The 20434-nt window shown below is 42.6% G+C and overlaps 1 protein-coding gene across 2 annotated transcripts; it reads right to left on the bottom strand.

Annotated features, from left to right (window-relative positions):
- Positions 1–1507: 1507 nt before the first annotated feature.
- On the bottom strand, positions 1508–20051 carry Fbp2 (fructose-bisphosphatase 2). 2 transcript variants are annotated; one of them, XM_090329050.1, is made up of 7 exons: positions 19825–20051; positions 15454–15616; positions 14736–14828; positions 11126–11266; positions 8715–8852; positions 6924–7043; positions 1508–1883 (listed from the first exon to the last, which is right to left on the bottom strand). In XM_090329050.1, the coding sequence occupies exons 1-7, from the start codon at positions 19992–19994 to the stop codon at positions 1683–1685; spliced, it is 1026 nt and encodes a 341-aa protein (XP_090185176.1). In that variant the 5' UTR covers positions 19995–20051; the 3' UTR covers positions 1508–1682. The 2 variants fall into 2 exon arrangements, with proteins under 2 accessions (XP_090185176.1, XP_090185177.1); XM_090329051.1 differs by lacking the exon at positions 1508–1883 and adding an exon at positions 5912–6000.
- Between the last annotated feature and the right edge of the window lie 383 nt (positions 20052–20434).

Raw genomic sequence — 20434 nt, 5'->3', positions numbered from 1 at the left:
GCTGGTAAAGACTCTGTCATTGGTTAGCAGTCATGAAAGCAGGATGCCCCTGGATTACCAAGGCTGTGTGTATTTGGTCTATAAGGGATAAAGTTTTAGGCTGGGTTTCAAAAGTGGTACTGTGGCTATAGAAGGTATAAAGAGAGGCCAGAGGATCAGAATTGACAGCTTGAGACCACATCTATGCCAAACTATGTAGTTGTATTCATTAGCTATCCATTACTGTAACAAACTGCCCACAATAAGCATTGTGTATGAAAAAAAAAGATTTGTGTGGTTCACAGTTCAGACATTTCAGTCCATGGTTAGTGGACTTTACTGTTTTGAGGGCCTCAGGCAAGACGACATTTCATAGTGAAGATTAAGCGGTGAAATCAACTGTTCACCTCGGGCAATTGGGAAATTAGAGAGCCAGAAAAGAGGAAGCTGGGTGTGCAATGTTGCCTCATTACCGCCTCCTCATACACATTCCCACGATCTAACTCCATAGCCTTAGAGCCACATACTAGAGCATGTCTCCAACAACTGCTGGAAACTTCCTGGAGACATTACCATTAAGGAAGGGCAGGATCCTGCTGGAATTCATCTCTTCTTTTCTCATAGTCTCAGATCTCAGCTAGACTAGAGATGCGAGCGATCAGTTCTCAGCTCCTAGTGCATTTCAGAGCTTTGTCTTTGAGTTCCCAAGAAATAAAGATAAATTGCTGAACTTGAAGCTAGACTTCAGGAGTGCTGCTATGACATTGGCGAAGATAGGTAAGAGAATCAGAAGTCAGACTGAGGCTACATTTAGACCTAACAAACTAGTCCCTAAATTAAAAAAGAAAAAGGCTAAAGAAGCACATACAAGCTAAAGAAGCACAGAGCTCCATAATCCAAGCATCCAGGCCCTAAGTTTAAGCCCCAGTATCATCACACATACACCCAAAAGAAAAAAGAAAGACAGACAGACAGAGAGAGGGAGAGAGAAGGGGGGGGGGGGAGGAAGGAAGGGTTTTGTAAGATTTCTAACTTAAGAGTCAGGAGTTTGGCCTAGTGGTAGACTACTTGCCTAGCATGCAGGAAGATCTGGGTTTGATTCTTCGGTACCACATACATAGAAAAAGCCGAAGTGGTGCTGTGGCTCAAGCGGTAGGGCTCTAGCCTTGAGAAAGCCCAAGGACAGTGCTGAAGGCATGAGTTCAAGCCCTAGGACTGGAAAAAAAAAGATTTCTAACTTAAAACATCCAAAATATGACCAAAAACTTCTGAAGAACTTGTCACTTACAAACACACACACACACACACACACACACACACACAGATGCAAAGAAGGAAAATAACCCCTAACAGGGTAAGAATTTAAATACAAATGTCAAGCCAATCAAGACAAATTCTAAATGATCTATGTGTTTTTAGTCCTCAGGTGGTAGCTCTTGATCTGTCTTGATGGATTTAGAGTTACTATTTTGCATATTTGCCACTATTCATAACAGAAGACAAATCAAAGCTGTTATTTTCTCATGTGAGCATTTATTTTTAGCCCTTTACACTGGCTACAGCATTATCCGTGGCTTCTGGACCTGTCCTTAGCAGTTTCTGCTGTTCTCTTCTGAATTTGACTAGGTGAATTTGCCTTCTGTTTCCTCATCTCCACCATCTATCTCTATGTCTCATTCACTTAGACAAAGAGGCCTGTGGAGTCAAGCTGACTTGCCAGTCTGGCTTTTCTGGACACAGGTGAGATATTCCTGCACATCATCTGGGGACCCCAGAATGAGGGGCACCCGTTGGTGGATACTCTCAGGCTTCACATCCAATACCGGCTGGGTGCCTGTGGTTGCCAGGCCTCCTGCCTGCTCAATGATGTAGGCCACAGGATTGCATTCATACAGGAGCCGGAGCTGTGGAGAAACAGAGCCAGGTAGCACAGATCTGCAAAGTCATCAAACACCCCAAGCCATACAACTAAAACTTGAGGAATCTCTGTGTTTCCTGAATCTGAGTAGCTGCCTACGCTTTCAGCTTTACAGAAGGCTGAAGCCTCACTGGTACTCATCACATGCCTTCAGAGACATACATTTCTTACTGCTTCAGCAATGAGGCTAACTCGTTCTGTTCTAGTTAGAAAGATTTCCCTCCCTCCCTCTCTCCCTCCCTTTCCTTCCTTCCTTCCTTTCTTCTTTCTCCTTTCCTTGTCTGAGATCATGGCTCAAACTCAATATCTGATGCTTTCATTCATTTCGCGGGTGCTCTGCTACCTGAGTCATGCTTCCAATCTCCGAGAAAGATTTATATGTAAGGCCTTACTGCTAACAAAATGTCAATCTTGGGTGACCGGTAATATCACCTTGAGAGTGCTAAATAACCACAGTGTCTGGGACGATGTGAAGGTAGTCTACATCTCAAGTATAACTTAGCCAAATAGTTTGGTGGTGTTTACCTGGTCTTTCCCTTTGCCCTCCTAGACTAAGATAAATTCCATTTGGTTATGTTCCAATAACATCCCCTTTCATAACAGTTAACACAAGTCTGTATGTCCCTCACAAGGTATACCTTCCCTTGAGGGCAAGGATGGTGTCTGCCACACTTAGTTGTTACACTGTCTCCAAACCTAGAGTGTCTTATAAAACAAAACAAAAAAGTGGAGAGGCCATTAGATATTTGCATGGACATGCCCAGGTGAAGTCTCAGAAACAAGGGTTAAAAGAAGCCTGCATCTCACTTCTACACTGTACCTAAGAACCCAGCGCTGCACCTGTTCAGAGGAAGTGTCCTGTAATATTCCCAGAGGCTGTATGAGAACCTGCAGGTCCCTGCCTTATGTCTAAAAACACATGCTGAACTGAATGGAAGGAGACCAGAAGGAGTGACATCCTTTTGGGGTTCAATCCTGTAATTACATTGTGATGTCCTACCCCAGACACGGATTCAGATATTCCCACTGCACCCCCAACTTAATGTCATGATCTGTTCTCCATTTTTCTCACCAGTTATGCAAAATGTTATTTTTTTAAAAGCTCATTTCCTGTAGTTAGCTTATAGGAAGAGTTGACATGGCCTGTTCATTTTTATTCTGTTTTGGAGGCGAGCAAACTGAGGAGCTTATGCAACCATCATTCTTTCCTTCAAATCTATGCTGAAGACATATTTACAGGACTTTGAAAAATAATCATAATGTGCTGATATTATGATTGTGACTTTGTTTCAAGGAAAGGAATAAAATGTCTTTGGTCCATGTAGAGCCACACATTCCATAAATAGGAGGCTAAGACACCAGGGGTCATTGACTATCCTAACCCTGTAAAATTCCCCTGCCCTAGACCACCAGTCCTCAGAATAGTGGCTCAAGAACAAGCCTGAGGGCCAATGGAAGAGAAGTGAAGACCCAGACCTATGGCCACCTAATCTTCAATAAGGGAGCCCCCTCCCTCAAAAAAAAACATAGAATGGAAGAAAGTCAGCTCTTCAACAAGTGGTGCTGGCAGAACTGGTTAAGCACTTGCAGAAAACTAAAGTTGCATCCTTCTATGTCACCCTGCACCAGGATTAACTCCAAATGGATCAAAGACTTCGAGGTAAAAGCAGATACACTGAACTGAAAACTTTACAAAAAGGAATAGGAGATACACTAGGTCTCCTTGGCACAGGTAGAAACTTTCTTAATAAAGACCCCAAAACACAACAAGAAAGTTTGGACAAATGGGACTGCATTAAACTGCAGAACTTCTGTATGACAAAGGACATAGCTAGCAAGTTAAATAGAAAGCCCACAGAGTGGGAGAAGATCTTCACTAGCCATACAACAGAGAAAGGCCTCATATCCAAAATATATCAACAGCTAAAAAAATTGAATCTCTCCAAAACAAATCCTCAAAAAACAACCATCTCATTAACAGGTGGGCTAAAGACTTAAAGAGAGACTTCTCTGAAGAGGAAATAAGAATGGCCTATAGACACAGGAAGAAATGCTCCGCATCTCTGGCCATAGAAGAAATGCAAATCAAAACAACTCTGAGATTTCACCTCAGTCCAGTTAGAATGGCCATGATCAAGAAATCTAATAACAACAGATGCTGGCGGGAATGTGGCCAGGCAGGATCATTACTACACTGTTGGTGGGAGTGTAAATTCATTCAACCTTTATGAAAAGCAGTAAGGCAGTTTCTCAAAAGACTAAACATAGAGCTCCCCTATGACCCAGCAATCCCACTCCTTGGCATTTACCCAAATGTCCAGAAACAAGGACATACTAAATCCACTAGCACAATGATGTTCATTGTAGCACTAGTTACCATAGCAAAGATATGTAACCAACCCAGAGCCCCCCCCCCCCAGTAAATGACTGGATCAAGAAGATGTGGTACTTATACACAATGGGATTCTATGCAGCCACTAGAAAGAATGACATCACCCCATTTGTAAGAAAATGGAAAGATCTGGAAAAAGTCATATTAAGTGAAGTAAGCCAGACCCAAAGGAACATAGGCTCAATGGTTTCCTTCATTTGTAATAATTACTATACATCCAGGACTCCCCTAGCAGAGAATTATAATAGCTCAAAATCTAGGTACATAAGGTCACATAGGATGAGACTAAATAAAAGAATTTCTAGGATAGGGGCCGGGAGTTTGGCCTAGTGGTTAAAGTGCTTGCCTAGCATGCATGAAGACCCGGGTTCGATTCCTCGGTACCACATACATAGATAAAAGCCGGAAGTGGTGCTGAGGCTCAAGGTGTAGAGCTCTAGCCTTGAGAAAGTCCAAGGACAGTGCTCAGGCCCTGAGCTCAAGCCCAGAACTGGCAAAAAAAAAAAAAAAAAAAAGAATTTCTAGGATATAGAAACAAGAATTTTATCTTGTGTGATTATTGTTCTTAATGTACTATGTTACTTATCTTTTCTTTTTCTGCCCTTTGGTTAATCTCATATTGTTACTGAATCTGACTTTGTTACCTGGCATATTGTATATATGTCTATTTGTTTATTTGAAATAGGAAAGGGAAGGGGGAATACAAGGGGAGTGGGAGGGATAGGAAGAGATGTATGGGGACAAAAATAAGAAAGTATATCAATGTGTGAGAAGTAATCCACCTACTACCCCTCTATACATTACCCCAACAATAAAAAGTTAAATTTTAAAAAATCTCAGCATGGTCACATAATGAAATTGTTTTGGAACCAAAATAATGTACTGTGCTATGACCTCAAATGTCCCTGTTATGGTCCAACTTCATAGAAAACACACCTCATGGCCTACAGGCCATGTGATCTACTCTTTTTAATATTTTTTGGCAATTAAAACTTCTCACAGCTATACAAACACAAGTTCATACAGGAGAGGATAATGTATATATACATACACACACACACACACACACACACACACATATCAGAGAGCTAGAGTCTAGGAATCAAGAACCTTCAATATGAATAATGGTTATTATGCAATTAATATAGAATTTCTTATGTTTATAGAACATGCTTAAGTAATTATATGTAGATACGTTCTAACTCATTACTAATTATTTTAATTATCAGTAAGATTATTAATAATTGTTTGAGTTTAATAATCATTATTTTTATATTCTACCTGTTGGAACTGATTGTGTAGTATGAATATTCTTCTTTTCTTTTTGTTAGCTGTGGGGCTTTAACTCTGGGCCTGGGCGCTGTCCCTGAGCTCTTTAGCTCAAGGCTACCACCCTACCCCTGGGCCTGGATGTTGTCCCTGAGCTCTACAGCTCAAGGCTACAGCCCTATACCTTGAGCCACAATGCCACTTCTGGTTTTCTAGTGGTTAATTGGAGATAAAAGTCTCTTGGTCTTTAGTGGCTGGGCTGGCTTTGAACCACAATCCTCAGATCTCAGCCTCCTATAGGATCATAGGTGTGAGCCACAGCGCCCAGCACGAATATTCTTATTTACAAATTTTCACATCTTTTACTTGTTCTTACTTAGTACTCCACTGCACTTTTCTTTCCTTAGTACCTCTTGCGCAGACTTCTCTGGGATTCTTAGTTCTGTATGCAAATTAATACACATGAGGTAAATGCTCTTGCAAGAAGAAATGCCTTATACAACAACCTATATTAGAATCTTTTCTTTGGCCTCAGGAGTTCTGTCAGATTTCTTACTGTGGCTTTGAATCTGCCACTATTCTGATATCTGGAAACTCTATGATCAACCTAAATCACACACACACACACACACACACACACACACACACACACACACACACAGGCGTGCACGTGGCCTATTGTTGGTGTAACCATGAAAAATTCAGGTCTTTATCTGATTTGACTGCTCCTCCATGTGAGTAAAACTCATATACACTGACATGAGAAATTCTAATCAAAACAGATGAATTTGTATCCCAAGATTCCCACTAGGTATTTTAGTGTGGCATCGCATACAGATAGATATTCCAGGATCTTTCCTTTCAGAAATATTGAAGAGATCTGTGGGAAAGTGTTTATTCTAGAGCTTAGGCTCTCTCTGGAGAATTACAAGACACTTCTGACCCTTCGAAAGCAAATGTAAGTGCATGTTCATGTGCATGCTCTCTGGGAAGTGGGTTGGCATCTTTTCCTAGGTTATTCAAGAGGGCAATGATTTCAAATCAATTGGTGGTGGTGCTAAAAGTTAGACACAGCTGTGGAAAACAGGAATGAGCACAAGTTACTGGTAGTGAATGATGGGAATGAGACTATAGCAAGAGAAATCCGTAAGAGTCATCACTCACAATCAGCCATCTCCTTCTCCCAACTTCCCCCTCCCCCTGTAACCTCAAAACACACTAATGGGAAAAAGACTTTGTTTCCCTCCCCCTGCTCATTCACAAACACATATCACGGAGCAGCCTGATAGCTAAACAACAAACATGGAGAAAAACTCCAGCTAGACCTCTGACCAGGACACTGGCTGGTAGACACAGGAAAATTACCTTTCCCTTAGGACTCTTCTGATTGGCTGGGTACATGAAGATCCCTCCATAGACAAGAGTGCGATGCACATCAGCCACCATGGAGCCCACATACCTGGCCCCATAAGGGGCACTGCCGTCCTAGAGGAGGAAAAAAAGCAAAGATTCCATGGGTTTACCAACTGTACCATTTCTGGGTTCACAAAGCCCCAGTGTGAAAAGCAGTGCTCTTGAGAAGACACAGTGACAATTTTTATACTAGGCTGCAAGCAGTTTTCACCAACTAGGAGGAAAAATTAAACACCGTGAAAGAATTCAAAGAAGTATGACAATATTTTTAAGCTCAGTTTTACTAGTCACATGTAACGAAAGGAATATTTGTTGAAAGAGAAATAAATCAAGGACCATGCTTGTTCTCCAAGCACTGCAAAAGCAGTTAAAGGCACAACATGTGCCTTATTTGGACAGATTTATATTTTCCCCGTTAAGTGAATCACCTATGACTTCTTTGTCTAACCTAATAATTCCCTGACAGTGTAAAAAGGCAATAGATTTCACAGGACCTTCCAAATTTTTACATTCTGACAAAGCCTAGAACTAGCTCAGCATCTAATAAATGAGTATTGACAAGCTAAAATAAATTTCCAAATAAGAGCTTCAGCAAATGAGATTTTATAGGATTTGAAGACTTGCACACAGGTCTGACTTGCTCAGCCACAGAAACTTTGAGACAATAACTGTTATTTTAAGCCTCCAAATTTGGGGGTATTCTGTTATGCACAATAGCTCATATACTTGGACAGTTTTTCTGCTAACAATATGTTCTAAATATAATCAGAAATTTTATCAGAAACATAACACTGAAAATACGAAATAGAGTCACTGGCAATGCTAACATAAACTTCAAATTTTAGAACTGACTTTCACCTGCATTTGATAGCAATAACCAAAGCCTTTAAACCAAACATCATTCCCTTCCCTCATTGTATTTCTTTTGCTTACTTTCTATCTGAATCTGACTAATCCCTAAAGGATTTTTTTTGTTGGTCATGGGTCTTAAACTCTGGGCCTAGGTGTTGTCCCTGAGCTCTTCAGCTCAGGCCACAGCTCTACCCTTGAGCCACAGTGCCACTTCCCATTTTCTGATAATTAATTGGAGATAAGACTTTTTAGTACAGGCCGGCTTTGAACCGAGATCCTCAGATCTCTGCCTCCTGAGTAGCTAGGATTACAGGCATGAGCCACCTCACCTGGCACCCTAAAGTATTTCTTTTGGTTCACCAAGGGTGAACTTTCATTCTGCAATAAGACTTCCTCCTCATTTCTTACTTTAGTCTCATCTCAGTTTTTTTCTTCATGGTGGCAAATCTGGAAACACTAGTGTATGTCTCAATCTAGTCTATCTCAAAGATCTCCTCAGCCTTCACTACAGCCAACTTTTGTACAAGTCCTATTTGTACAGAATACTGGTCACAGCAAGATGAAAACCGTATGTTCTGCTTGATGAAAATGAACCTATGTTTGATTTAAGGCATACACTTTCATTTTTTTCATTCTAAATTTGTAGATTAATTTTAAGAGCTGGTGAAATGTCTATGAAGCTAGCTATCAAATGCAATTTCAACATTGTGGGTAGAAATCATTAGCACACCAGAAAATCCACACAAATGCCAGTTGTTTCTACCAGGCTTATGTGGACCAGAACTGCAAATAATGGAACTAACCTTTCCCACCAGACCCTAAAACTTCTACCAAGTAGGAGTGTACAGAGACATCATTTCCCTGACAGTGGTCTAGGATTTCTTCACTTACCTCAGGGAATTTCTTTTTCTGCACATATTCAGTGGTGGCAGCATCAAAATACTTGGCATAGCCCTCATTGAGGCTATAAATTTTCCCTTTCTTCTTAATCTTAACATCTTTTTCCACCAGCACAAATTCACCAAGCGCCTAAAAAGAGATGATGGGAGGTTTCAGGAAAAAGAGCGATTCCAGGAAACAAAAGCCAAAAGCACAACCCATAATAGTCAGAGGACGTTGGGAGAGGATTTAGGGATTTCCTCTGGTCACCCTGGAGCTTGCCCTGCTGTGAGTAATAGAAAAGAACTGCTATAATTGTGAGCCGTCATATGTAGCCAAGTGAACTAGAATAGAAGTAAAATAACTCAAAGGGAAAAGACCCAGGGTCCCCTTTTGTAACCTCCCCAATGTCAGCTCATACACACAAAAGGGGATGGAGGTGTGCCTCAAGTGATAAAGTGCCAGCCTAATAAGTGGAAATTCCTGAGTTCAAACCTCAGTACCACCAAAGTGAGGATCGAGAGATGATAGATGATAGACAGACAGACAGACAGACAGACAGATAGATAGATGAGAAAAAACAAACATTTAGCTGTATTTATCTGCAAAATAACCTAGCAAATTTTTCTTCCCAGTTGAATGTTTTCAGGAAGATTTGTGCCTTCAATGAGAGAGTGCTAGAAAATGACAGATTGCTGACAGCAGTAGCTTAAAGAGAAGACAACCTAGAGAAGGATGGCAGCAAAAATAGAGACAGGTGGATAGGGGAATAACAACTCCGTGGCAAGGTGTAGACAAAGCACTGAGTATACAGAACGAGGAAAGAATATTGAAAGCTGCAAGAGATGTGGCTTTTCTCTCTGTTCACTGCAGCACTACACACAACAGCCAAGCTCTGGAAATAGCCCATATGACTACACCTAATGAGTGGATCAAAAAAAAAACTGTGCCATATATACACAACTGAGAATTATTTGTCCGTAAAGAAGAATGAAATATCATTTACAGGAAAAGAGATAAACTCAAACATCATTATAGATGATCATAGAGTAAGTCTGGTTCAGAAAGACAAACTATACATATGTTCTCTCATGTATGAATACTAGACCTAAACAACAAACACATCTGTAGAATGCATACCTAATTATATAATATGACCCACTGATTGTAGTTATCATTTTAAATGCTGATATCAAAGTCACCAGAACAAAAATTAAAGCCTGGAAACTGGACACCTTTTGAGATCTGTTGGAGACTTTGGGAATGTGTAAACTCTTGCCATGATACCTCAAAGCTGGCTGCTAGACTCAAAGTTGCCCCAGGAAGTTTTCCAGAACACAGTAACAAAGCCCCATTGATCATGTTTGAAACAAGACAGTGACAATGTCTCCTAACAACTTCAAGAAGTCTCCAACAGTGCCTCTCTCCAGCCTAGCACAAGGGATGAGTATCTATGTTCACTGTACCCTTCCTGCCTCCCGTAGAAATTTCATCTAGATGTTTAATTATGCATGACACTTCTGAACTTCTAAACTTCATTCAATCTAGAACAAATCCTCTCTTGTTTATATCCCCTTAGATTTAGCAAAGTCTAAGACTATATTGAACATATCCAAATCCCTCTCAACACGATGTTCCATATTCCTTCTCACTGTAATTTCCTTACCTAGAAAACCAATTCTCCTTTTTTCATGTGTGCCAATCCTGGGGCTTGAACTCAGGGCCTGGGTACTATCCCGGAGCTTCTTTTGCTCAAAACTAGTCCTCTACCACTTGAGCCACAGCTCCACTTACAGCTTTTTTGTTTTTTTTTTGGTCTTCAGATCTCAGCTTCCTGCGTAGCTAGGATTACAAGCACAATCCACCTGCACTTTTTATTTTAAGTGTATTTCTAGCAGTCTTTGGTTTCTAAACATTAATCAGCTACTCTGGGCATCTGCTGCATTGGAGCAGGTTGGCTTTGAGTTCTGCCTCTTAAAAACATCCTTTGTTTAAGGATTACTCATTTATTAATTATTAACCTAGGTGGGCAACTCTGATTTGGGTTTTTCTGTATCTCTAGATCAAGCCTAGAACATAGCAAGTTAAATTCTGAGCAACAATAACAGAACAAATGAACTTTTTGGTTCTCTTTTTGGTCTCTAGGCCTTCTCACGGCTCACCTGAGTCCTCAGCTCTCCCATCGATGTAGGAAAGTCTTTTATTTAACTGAGGCAAGGCCATCTTCTCTCTTGCCAATCAGAAAAGAACAGTGCCCCCAAGGGGCATTGTTCCCTACTGTAGGGCAAAGTTGGCTGTGGAAATAGGCTCCTCTGAGCTGATAGGGCAACCACCAGCAATCACTGATGATGAACAGAGCCTCCTACAAGCTTCTAAAACTCCTCCCTCCAGCCCCGCAAGCCATGGATGAGCTCAGCACTTACTGGGTCCAGCATGAAGAGGTCCACACCTTGACCCGTGGAAAGAGCTACCAGGGTTGCACTGCCGTAGAGCGCATAGCCAGCTGCCACAATATTTCGGCCAGGCTGCAGAGCATCCTTTTCTGAAGGCTCATCATCTGTGGTCTGTGGAATGGAAGAGAAAAAAAAAAGAAAAACCTGTTACTGTTGCTGAAGAGAACCCTTTGCCAGAGGAGGTGCTTCAGAGCTTCTGGAGCCACTTTAGGAAGAGCATGCTGAGAGTGGGAAACCTGAATAAACGCTCTTGTCTTAATTCAATTATCTGCTTTCTGTTACTCTCCAGTGCCCTTCCCCACGCCCATAAATATCTCCCAGTCTTATCCCAAGGAGGTGGACTTGAGACTTGCTTTCATGACTCAACCACTATTATGGTTTGGACGAGTCTTCCTACATAACACATAGAAAAAGCTCATAAATTATCCCAGGATCCAGAGATACTACTCTTGGGTATTTGTCCCCCCAAATTACAAGTCAGGCTGTAGTAAAAAAAAAAAACAAACATTTTCACAGCTATGTTCATTGCTGCCCTATTTTCCATAGTCAAGTTAGGGAACCAGGTCAGATGACTTTCCATGATAAATGTGACATTTGCATGTACATGTATTTTATTTATGTGTGTAATATGCATATTGCACATGTATATAATAGATGTTAATATATTATATATTACACAAATGTACATACCACATATACAGTGGAACTTTATTCATCCATCAGATATTTGCAAGAGAAATTGATGGACTAGGAAAAAAAAAATCAGGTTATGTGAAGTAACTCAGGCCCAGAGAGACAAGGAATTCATGCTTTCTTTTACATGTATATTCTTTAAATGTAAAGAATAAATATATATAAACATATGCAAAACATATACATGAATGTATGTATACACACATATATGAACATACTAACTAAAGTACGATATAGGAATTTCATTCGTGTAACTTCTTTGAACAATGAATTCACAGTCTAACAAAATGGATACCAAGAAGTCGGAATTTAGGGTGAGCAGGGCCGGCTTGAGGTGACCAGGAGAGTGGTAGATGAAGGAAGGAGTGGAGAAGGCAGTCATAGTATGCAGTGTCCATACGTGAAGATGGAGCCAGGTAGCTTGAGGAGATGGGTGTGGTTGGAAGAGATGCAGGGGAGAATGGTGGGAGGGGTGAACTGAATGAGGAAGCACTGTACTCATACACTGACATGTTGAGTTGAAACTCCTCTGGACAACTACTTAATGTAATTAGAAAACATAAAAATAGGGAAACAATTTTAGATGTCCCATGCATTAGAAGCTTGGTCACCAGATGGTGGTATTATTTGGGGAGGTTCTACAGACTTTAGTAAGAGGTAAGGCCTAGCTGAAGGAAGTAGGTCTGTCTGCCTGTCTGTCTGTCTTCCTTTCTCTCTCTTTGGACTGTTGTAATAAGTCTTGCTCTTGTCCATTATTTGGTCACTGCAAGGAGAAACTGGCTGGCACAGCGGCCTCGTGAATGGGCTCCATTTCTTTTGGACAACTCATCCTTTCAGAGGTTAGCATCCTATGCAGCAGGCTCAGTAACCATGTCAAGCTACGGTAAATGATGTTCAGAGGAAATGAGCTGCAGTGTGCATTAGCAATCCTAGCTGAGACTCTTGGGCTGTTTCCATCCTGTCTCCCAAGCATATTTGTCTGCATCCTGGGAATGAGATGCTAAAGCCATGTTCTTGCTCATTGTTACAAACTATGCTCCTTAATCACTCTATTAACAATTAGGAATACTGGATTCTGGTTGTATGCAGTGTCTCACAGAACAGACTCCCTGGCCTTCCAAGAAAGCACTATTCATGCCAGGAGGTAAGCCAAGCTCAGAAGGATAAACAGCCCAGGTATTCCCTCATAGGTGGAAGCTAGATCTAAAGTCTAACTGGACATGGTAACCTATGCAGGACTCTAGGCATTCACACACAGTCAGACTAAAGGAAGTTATCCTCAGAGGACCCCAAAGGCATAGTAACTTCTCTGAACATTGAAAATATTATTTATCAAAATCAACTCCAGAAAATAGAAACATGGATTTTATTGTTGGTGGTGATGGAGCTGGTGGTAGTGATGGTGGTTTTTGTTTTCTTTGAGGTGAGGATGCAGAAAGGGAGAGAGAAAGAGAGGGGAAACAAATGCAATCATGCGATTCAGACTGACTTACAAAATGGCAACCTCTCTGTACACCATAATAGTAAAGGCAATAATAGGAATAGGAATAGTGTATTCTTTTTTAAAATAACACTGTCACCTCCATCACCCAATCAAGTGAAGAATCTGCAGTGACTAGACAAGCCGTCCAACACTGGGAAGCCCATGGAGCTAGAAGAACCTGTCAAGGGCCTTCTAAACTAGGATTTGGTTCCCAACATTTTGACGTCATGATTTGGCTGTCTCCCTGCAAGCCACCAAAGACAGACTCCTGACTCCAGCAGGGTCATCTACGTAAGCCTGGCTGTAAACATCCCATCCTGGGCCCAACTGGGACGCCCCCACCTCCCTTCACCCAGTGGCTTTTGCAGTAACTTCTGCCCTGCTTGTTTAGACCCCATAAAACCCCAAGTCCTGTCCCAGCTCAGACGCACAGCCTCCAATCCCTTGGGAAGGTCTGCAATGCCCACCGCTCCTTAATAAACAACAAAAAAAAGCAGATGTAGTAAAAAAAAAAATTCATTGCAAGCTGGGCACCGATGGCTCACACCTGTAATCCTAGCTATTTCGGGAGGTTGAGATCTGAGGATCCTGATGCAAAGCCAGCCTGGACACGAAAGTCCATGAGACTCTTATCTCCAATTAAGCACCAGGAAACCAGAAGTGGTGCTTTGGCTCAAGTGACTGAGCACTAGCCTTGAGCTGAAGAGCTCAGGGAACAGGGCCCAGGCCCAGAGTTGAAGCCCTATGACCAACCAAAAAGAAAAACAATTACATAAAATTACATTCAAGGCATGTGTGTGTTAGGAAAGTCACAAATGAATTTTGTGTTTATTGTCAGATACCACCCACAAGATACTTCATTATGTATATGCAAATAATGTACTATCAGCAAAAGTCTGCAATTTGAAATATTTCTGATCCAATGCTCTGCATAAAGGATTCAATCTGTGCCACATCTGACATCATATTCTAGTCATAAAGTTGCAAGCTGAGTTCCAGTGCTCATTCTGTACACCTCGCTATTTCAGTAGGCTGACACTTGGAGGATAATGGTTTGCAGCCTGTCTAAGCAGAAACATCTGCAAGACTCCAGTTCCCATTAACTGGCAAAAAGATTTACTAGGGATGTGGCTCAAATGGTAGAGTACCAGGTGTGAACAAGAAAGTTGAGCAAAAGCTGCAGGTCCTCAGTTCAAGCTCCAGTACAGGAACACACTGAAAAGAAAAGTCCCATGTAACATTTTGCCTCACCCTCTCCCAGGAATGCCAATAGAAGGCCAAGGGAGAATTACCATTGAGAAGATCAAAATAGAGAAAAGTTCCCAGTATGCCCACAACACTAGAATCTGTGAGCCCAGAAACACCCACAGGAAGGAGATATGAAAAGTCAGCTCATATGCTCACCTTTCTGTAGATGGCAAATATGGTTCCGATGGAGGCTAGACAGTCAATGTTGGAAGAGCCATCCAGGGGGTCAAAGCAGACCACATATTTTCCCTAAGGGACAGTGAAGAAAGCACCAGGTCAGCACAACTTTCCATCCGCAGGGTTGCACTAAGTCTGGGATGCTACCACAACAATAAATTTAGGGCCACAAACATATGAAATGTTTGTGGAGAGCAGCTCAATAGACACTTGCAGAGCATTTGGTATATTCTGGAAAATACACTCGAAGTCACTCTGGCCTCCTCCTAGACAGGTAAGACAGGGAAAGAAAGGAGGAAGAGAAAGAGAAAAGAAAAGAGGGGGAACAAAAGCAAGGAAGGAAGGGGTGACAAAGGGAAGAGGGAGGGAGCAAAAGAAGGAAAGAAGAAAAAAGGAGGAAGGAAGGAAGGAAGGAAGGAAGGAAGGAAGGAAGGAAGGAAGGAAAGAAGGAAGGAAGAAAGAAAGGAGAAGGAAGGGAGGGAGGCAGGCAGGCAGGCAGGTGAAAGGAAGGAAGGAGGAAAGAGAGGGAGAAAAAGAGGAAGAGAGGAAAGAGAGGGAGGAGGGAGGGAGAGAGAAAAAGAAGGGATGGGGAACCCTAAAGGCCAGACAAGACAATCAGTAAGCAGTTGCCTAGCCAGGTAGCTAAGTGGCTCCATCTACTGGTAATAAGCAGTACTTCAGGTTTCCCAAGACTCACTCTTCTTTCCTTAGAGGTGATAATAGCATCTTTATTCTCTTCAGAGACCAGGACACAAGTGCTGTAGGAAGACTGGAGCATGTTGATCACCAGGGAATTGGATAACACATCCAATTTTTTCACTTCATCTCCTGTCACATTCACACTTCCTGCAATTCCATATCTAAGAAGACAAAAGACTGAATTAAGCCCCTAAGGAAGTGCTTACTCCAGCAAAGAACACCCAGAGCTAAAGCACCCCAGCACCCCACTTTTCCCCCCATGGCTTTGCAGTCCCAGGGTTATAAATACACAAGATGTATATTGTGTCTCAGCAGTGGCTCTCCACCTTGGGACCTTGTTGTATTTCCTTAGTCTCCCTGCGAGATAAATACAATCTTATTAAAATACAAACCCACCATCAGTACAGAGGGGTAGAAAAAAAAATGGAACTGCTCCTAAAATCAGACACGTCAGCTTGGCTCAGCCTATGACTTTAGCTTCTCAGGAGGCTGAGAATCACAGTTCAAAGCCAGCAGAGGCAGGAAAGTTCATGAGACTCTTCTCTTCAATTAACCACTGAAAGGTCAGATTGGAGTTATAGTTCAAGTGAGGGTACAGTAATCTTGAGCAAGAAGACTCAGGGACAGTGCCCAAGCCTTGAGTTCAACTCCCAGGACCTCTCTCTCCTTGGCTCCCAGGAGACCATAGCCCCCCCCCCTCTTTCTTTAATTTTCTGCTTCCTGTTAAGCTCCATATAAACCCTGCCCCCAAATCCAGTCCCTTAAGCAATCTCCAAACCCATGGGTATGTCTGTGCCCTTCTCTGGAAATAAATAGTCCTAGCCTGCTGACAATGGAGTCCTGTCTATTTCGTTTTCATTCTTCTCCATTTTCTTAACAATCGCCATAAAACTTCTATCTAGGGGCGGGGAGTTTGGCCTAGTGGTTAAAGTGCTTGCCTAGCATGCACGAAGACCCGGGTTCGATTCCTCGGCACCACATACATAGAAAAAAAAAAGCCAGAAGTGGTGCTGAAGCTCAAGTGGTAGAGCTCTAGCCTTGAGAAAGTCCAAGGACAGTGCTCAGGCCCTGAGCTCAAGCCCAGGACTGGCAAAAAAAAAACAACAACACACACACACACACACACACACACACACACACACACAAAACTATCTAGCAGCTGGTGGTGGAGCTCAGTTGCGGAGTTTTGCCTATTATACATGAGGCCCTAGGTTCGGTCCCCAGCTCTGAAAATAAAAAGTGACCTAGAGGCTTCATGTCTTGGACTACTAATGGGCAAAGATCTTCCTGCTCTTAACTACACACACCCTCCCTGGATATTCTCAAAACAGAATCATTTTCTTCTCACTCAGAGGCAAAGCCATGTTCGCACATGGGGCCAGGCCCGTGAAAACCTTGTTTATACCGTGGCATGGCTTCCTGTCTTCTCACCTTCCTTCAGCCAGTCTCAGCCTCACCCCACCTCACACATGTCCCTCAGAGAGACAGGTGGCTGCCTTCTCATTCCAGTTTTGACACCATTTCTCAGTGAGGGTTTCCCTGGGTACCTATCTAATATAGCAACCTCCAGTTCTCAACATCTTCCTTGATTGTGTGTTTGTGTGTATGCACTAACCTTGAGCCCTGAGTTCAAGTCACAGTGTTGGCATACAAAAAGAAGTACTTTCCAGACAATGCCTTTTCACATTTGAACACTTTCCACACATTTAAACACCTTTTCTGTTGGTGGTGGGGCTTGAACTCTGGGCCTGAGCACTGTCCCTCAACTCTTCAGCTCAAGGATCTACCACTTTGAGCCACAGCACCACTTCCAGTTTCCTGGTGGTTAATTGGAGATAAGAGGCTCACAGACTTTCTTGCCTTGGCTGGCTTCAAACCGTGATCCTCAGATCTCAGCCACCTGAGAAGCTAGGATTACAGGCATGAGCCACCAGAGCCCAGCCTCATTTAAACACTTTAACATTAAAGTTATTCGCCAACTTCTGACTGGATGTTCTAAATGGGACGTAATAATCATGAGAAAGCCATTGAGAGGTTCCAGGCCTAGGTACTCTAGCATGCCCTGCCATCCACACCAAGGAGAAGGAAGAAAAAGAAGGGAGAAATGAGAACCTCTTAGGACTTGAAACTGCATTTATCTGGAATATCCTCAAAAGGAAGCAAAGGAATGGGAGGCATGAAGTTCCCTGAGTGAGACAGTGGCAGAAATATTTAATAGTTGCAGTCATACAGGCAGAGAAAGTAGCTGAAATCGAGAAAATCATTTCAGGACTCCTGCCTGGAAGAGTGAAGAGGGAGGGGCCGGGAGTTTGGCCTAGTGGTTAAAGTGCTTGCCTAGCATGTATGAAGACCCGGGTTCGATTCCTCGGTACCACATACATAGAAAAATGCCGGAAGTGGTGCTGAGGCTCAAGTGGTAGAGCTCTAGCCTTGAGAAAGTCCAAGGACAGTGCTCAGGCCCTGAGCTCAAGCCCAGGACTGGCAAAAAAAAAAAAAAAAAAGAGTGAAGAGGGAGAAGGAAGGCATTCTTTCCATGACCGCCCTGCCACCTAGTGGTCTGTCAGGAGTATCAACCAGCTGGCTAATTCCGTAATTACAATGGAACATTTATTGAGCCTTTATTATCACATGGAGTTAATGTGACAGTAACCCTGTAAGTTAGCAGGTAGGAGTTTCTCTACCTTTAACAAATGTACATAAAAAGATCTTAGTAAGTCACATGATAGAAGTCAAGCTAGATTAAACATCTTAATCCTCCAGTTTCTAAAACTACCTCATCTTGATATTCTACTGCCACAAAGAGAGAGTTGTGCAGCACATAAACAAAAACCTAGCTAGGGCAGCTCTGACTAGTTGAGGGAAAGAGCCTTACGGGTGCCAGTGGATAGTCCTGAAATGTCATTCAGAACACTGCACTAAGATCTCAGAGACAAAGAAATGAAGGAGGGTCATCCGCCAGAAGAAGCAGGACAGAGCTTGTCCCTTCTGGTTGTCAAGAGAGAGGGAAAAAGGAAATTAATGCTTTTATAGCAATCCACAGGCAAGAAAGCAAAAGCTGTAAAGAATGTATCTTCAACTTCAGCCTCACTGCTGGGTACCAAATCCTTACATAAGTTGTAATAATGTCATGGTATTTACTTAAAAGCACTACACAGGATTAGTGATGTAGCTCAGAGGTAAAGGGCTTGCCTAGCATGGCAGAAGTTGTGTGCTCCACTGCCAGCACCACAAATACAAACACAAACCTCTTATGAATACCCCTCTATTTTAAGAATAACTTTTTATGTTGTTTGTTGGTCATGGGACTTGAACTCGGGGCCTGGGTACTGTTCCTGAGATTTTCTTTTTCCTTCCTTCCTTCCTTCCTTCCTTCCTTTTTTTCTGCTATAGTGCTCTAACAATTTGAGCCACAACACCACTTCTGATTTTCTGGTGGTTAATTGGAGATAAAGAGTCTCTTTGGACTTTGAACCACGATCTTCACAGATCTCAGCCTCCTGAGCAGTTAGGATTACAAGCATGAGTTATCAGCAAAGAATACCATTTAAATAGATTAGATTTGGTTAGTTCTTCCTTTAGGTTAATACTGCCAAAATAAATTAAAAAAAACAAGAATTACGACAAAACAATGCAACCCAAAGAAAAGTTGCTCGACTATAACTGATTTTCACTTGATAAGGCTACAAGCTGTTGTAGCATAAAAGTGGTGTCATTCTGTACTTGGAAAGAGCAACAAAAAGACGCAAGTAGAAGAGCACTGTTTGCTGCCCATTGCAGATCCAGCACCTTCCAGCTTTCTTCCTGCACACTCTGTAGCTACAGATAAATCATTTTTCCTTTTTTAAACACAGCCTGCAAAGTTTGTTTTCCACCGTGAGAAAAAGAGGGTCCTGCTCAGATCTGCTAAGGACATCAAGAGAAACCCCCCAAGATTCTATTGAAAAACTGTCCATGCAACAATAACTCATGAGAATTCAACAAATGTTTTTAAACAAGCCACTGCACTTGGTTTAACTTATTATAATGTCTCAGAGTATTCTGTGTGTTTGGGGGTGGAGGGGGGGGGGTCATGGAGCTTGAACTCTGGACCTGGGCGCTGTCCCTGAGCTCTTCAGCTCAAGGCTACCACCCTACCTACCCCTGGAGCCACAGTCTCAGAGTATTTTGTTTCATTCTTGAAATGTGCCTGAAGCTCTCTTACCAAAAGCTGGGCAAGACAGAAACTTGAAATGCGACATCCTTCTGGGCACATAGGCCTGGTTTCTAGCCCAAACACTTGCCATTTGTGTACCCAGGCTCTGTGAGTCTGCGCCTGCGCTCGAGCGCAGGCACCTGAGCACAGGCACTACGCATGCTCCCCAGAACTCACAGGTTGGCCAGGCCGGCCTTGCGCACAGCAGACGAGATGGCTTTGATGGCAGTCAGCATGGAGTTCAGCAACTGGGTGAGCTCCCCCGTCCCTTTGGCCTGACGCCCCTTTTCCATAACGTAGCGGGTCAGGGTGAGCATGTCCGTTTCGAAAGGGCTTCTGTCCGTCATACTGGCCGGCTGGGAACGCGAAATGCTTCCTTTCCCCCTGCAGGAATCCCTGCTTATCTCAGAAGGGTGTGCAGTGTGCAAACCTGTGCGGAGCGTGCCAGGGCCTTTAAGGAAAAGGGTCCTGGCCCACGTGACTGCAATCACTCACCCAGCCCTCAAGGAACCCCTGGCCTCCCTCCCGGAGGGCCAGCCGGGCTGCCAAAGCGACATAAGCAAGCTGTAAATAGAACAGAGCTGCCCGGAAGCACAGATCTGGGGTGTGTGTGTGTGTGTGTGTGTTTCTCTATGTGCTCCTGTCTTCAAAGATCCTGTTGAGGAACAGGTGCAAGATGAGAAATTCAGCTAATAATAATAATCTTAAAAAAAAAAAAAACAATCTGTCAGACCCTCTTATTTAAGAACACAAAAAGATTCTTCCCATGTATCTCACACTGAACCTG

This window comes from Megascapheus bottae, chromosome 3 (assembly GCF_031878675.1).
Source record: "Megascapheus bottae isolate mThoBot1 chromosome 3, mThoBot2.hap1, whole genome shotgun sequence".
NCBI lineage: Eukaryota > Metazoa > Chordata > Mammalia > Rodentia > Geomyidae > Megascapheus > Megascapheus bottae.
Note: the sequence above shows the minus strand (reverse complement) of the source record. Positions and strands in the feature narration are given on the sequence as shown.

Bases quoted from the DNA above. Each gene is read 5' to 3' on its own strand.
- Fbp2 (XM_090329050.1), bottom strand. From the start codon at position 19,994: ATGACGGACAGAAGCCCTTTCGAAACGGACATGCTCACCCTGACCCGC. The intron at 11,267-14,735 runs GTGAGCATATGA...TCCATTCCACAG, and splicing joins TATTTGCCATCTACAGAAAG to ACCACAGATGATGAGCCTTC. The intron at 8,853-11,125 runs GTAAGTGCTGAG...ATCTCTTTTTAG, and splicing joins ACCTCTTCATGCTGGACCCA to GCGCTTGGTGAATTTGTGCT.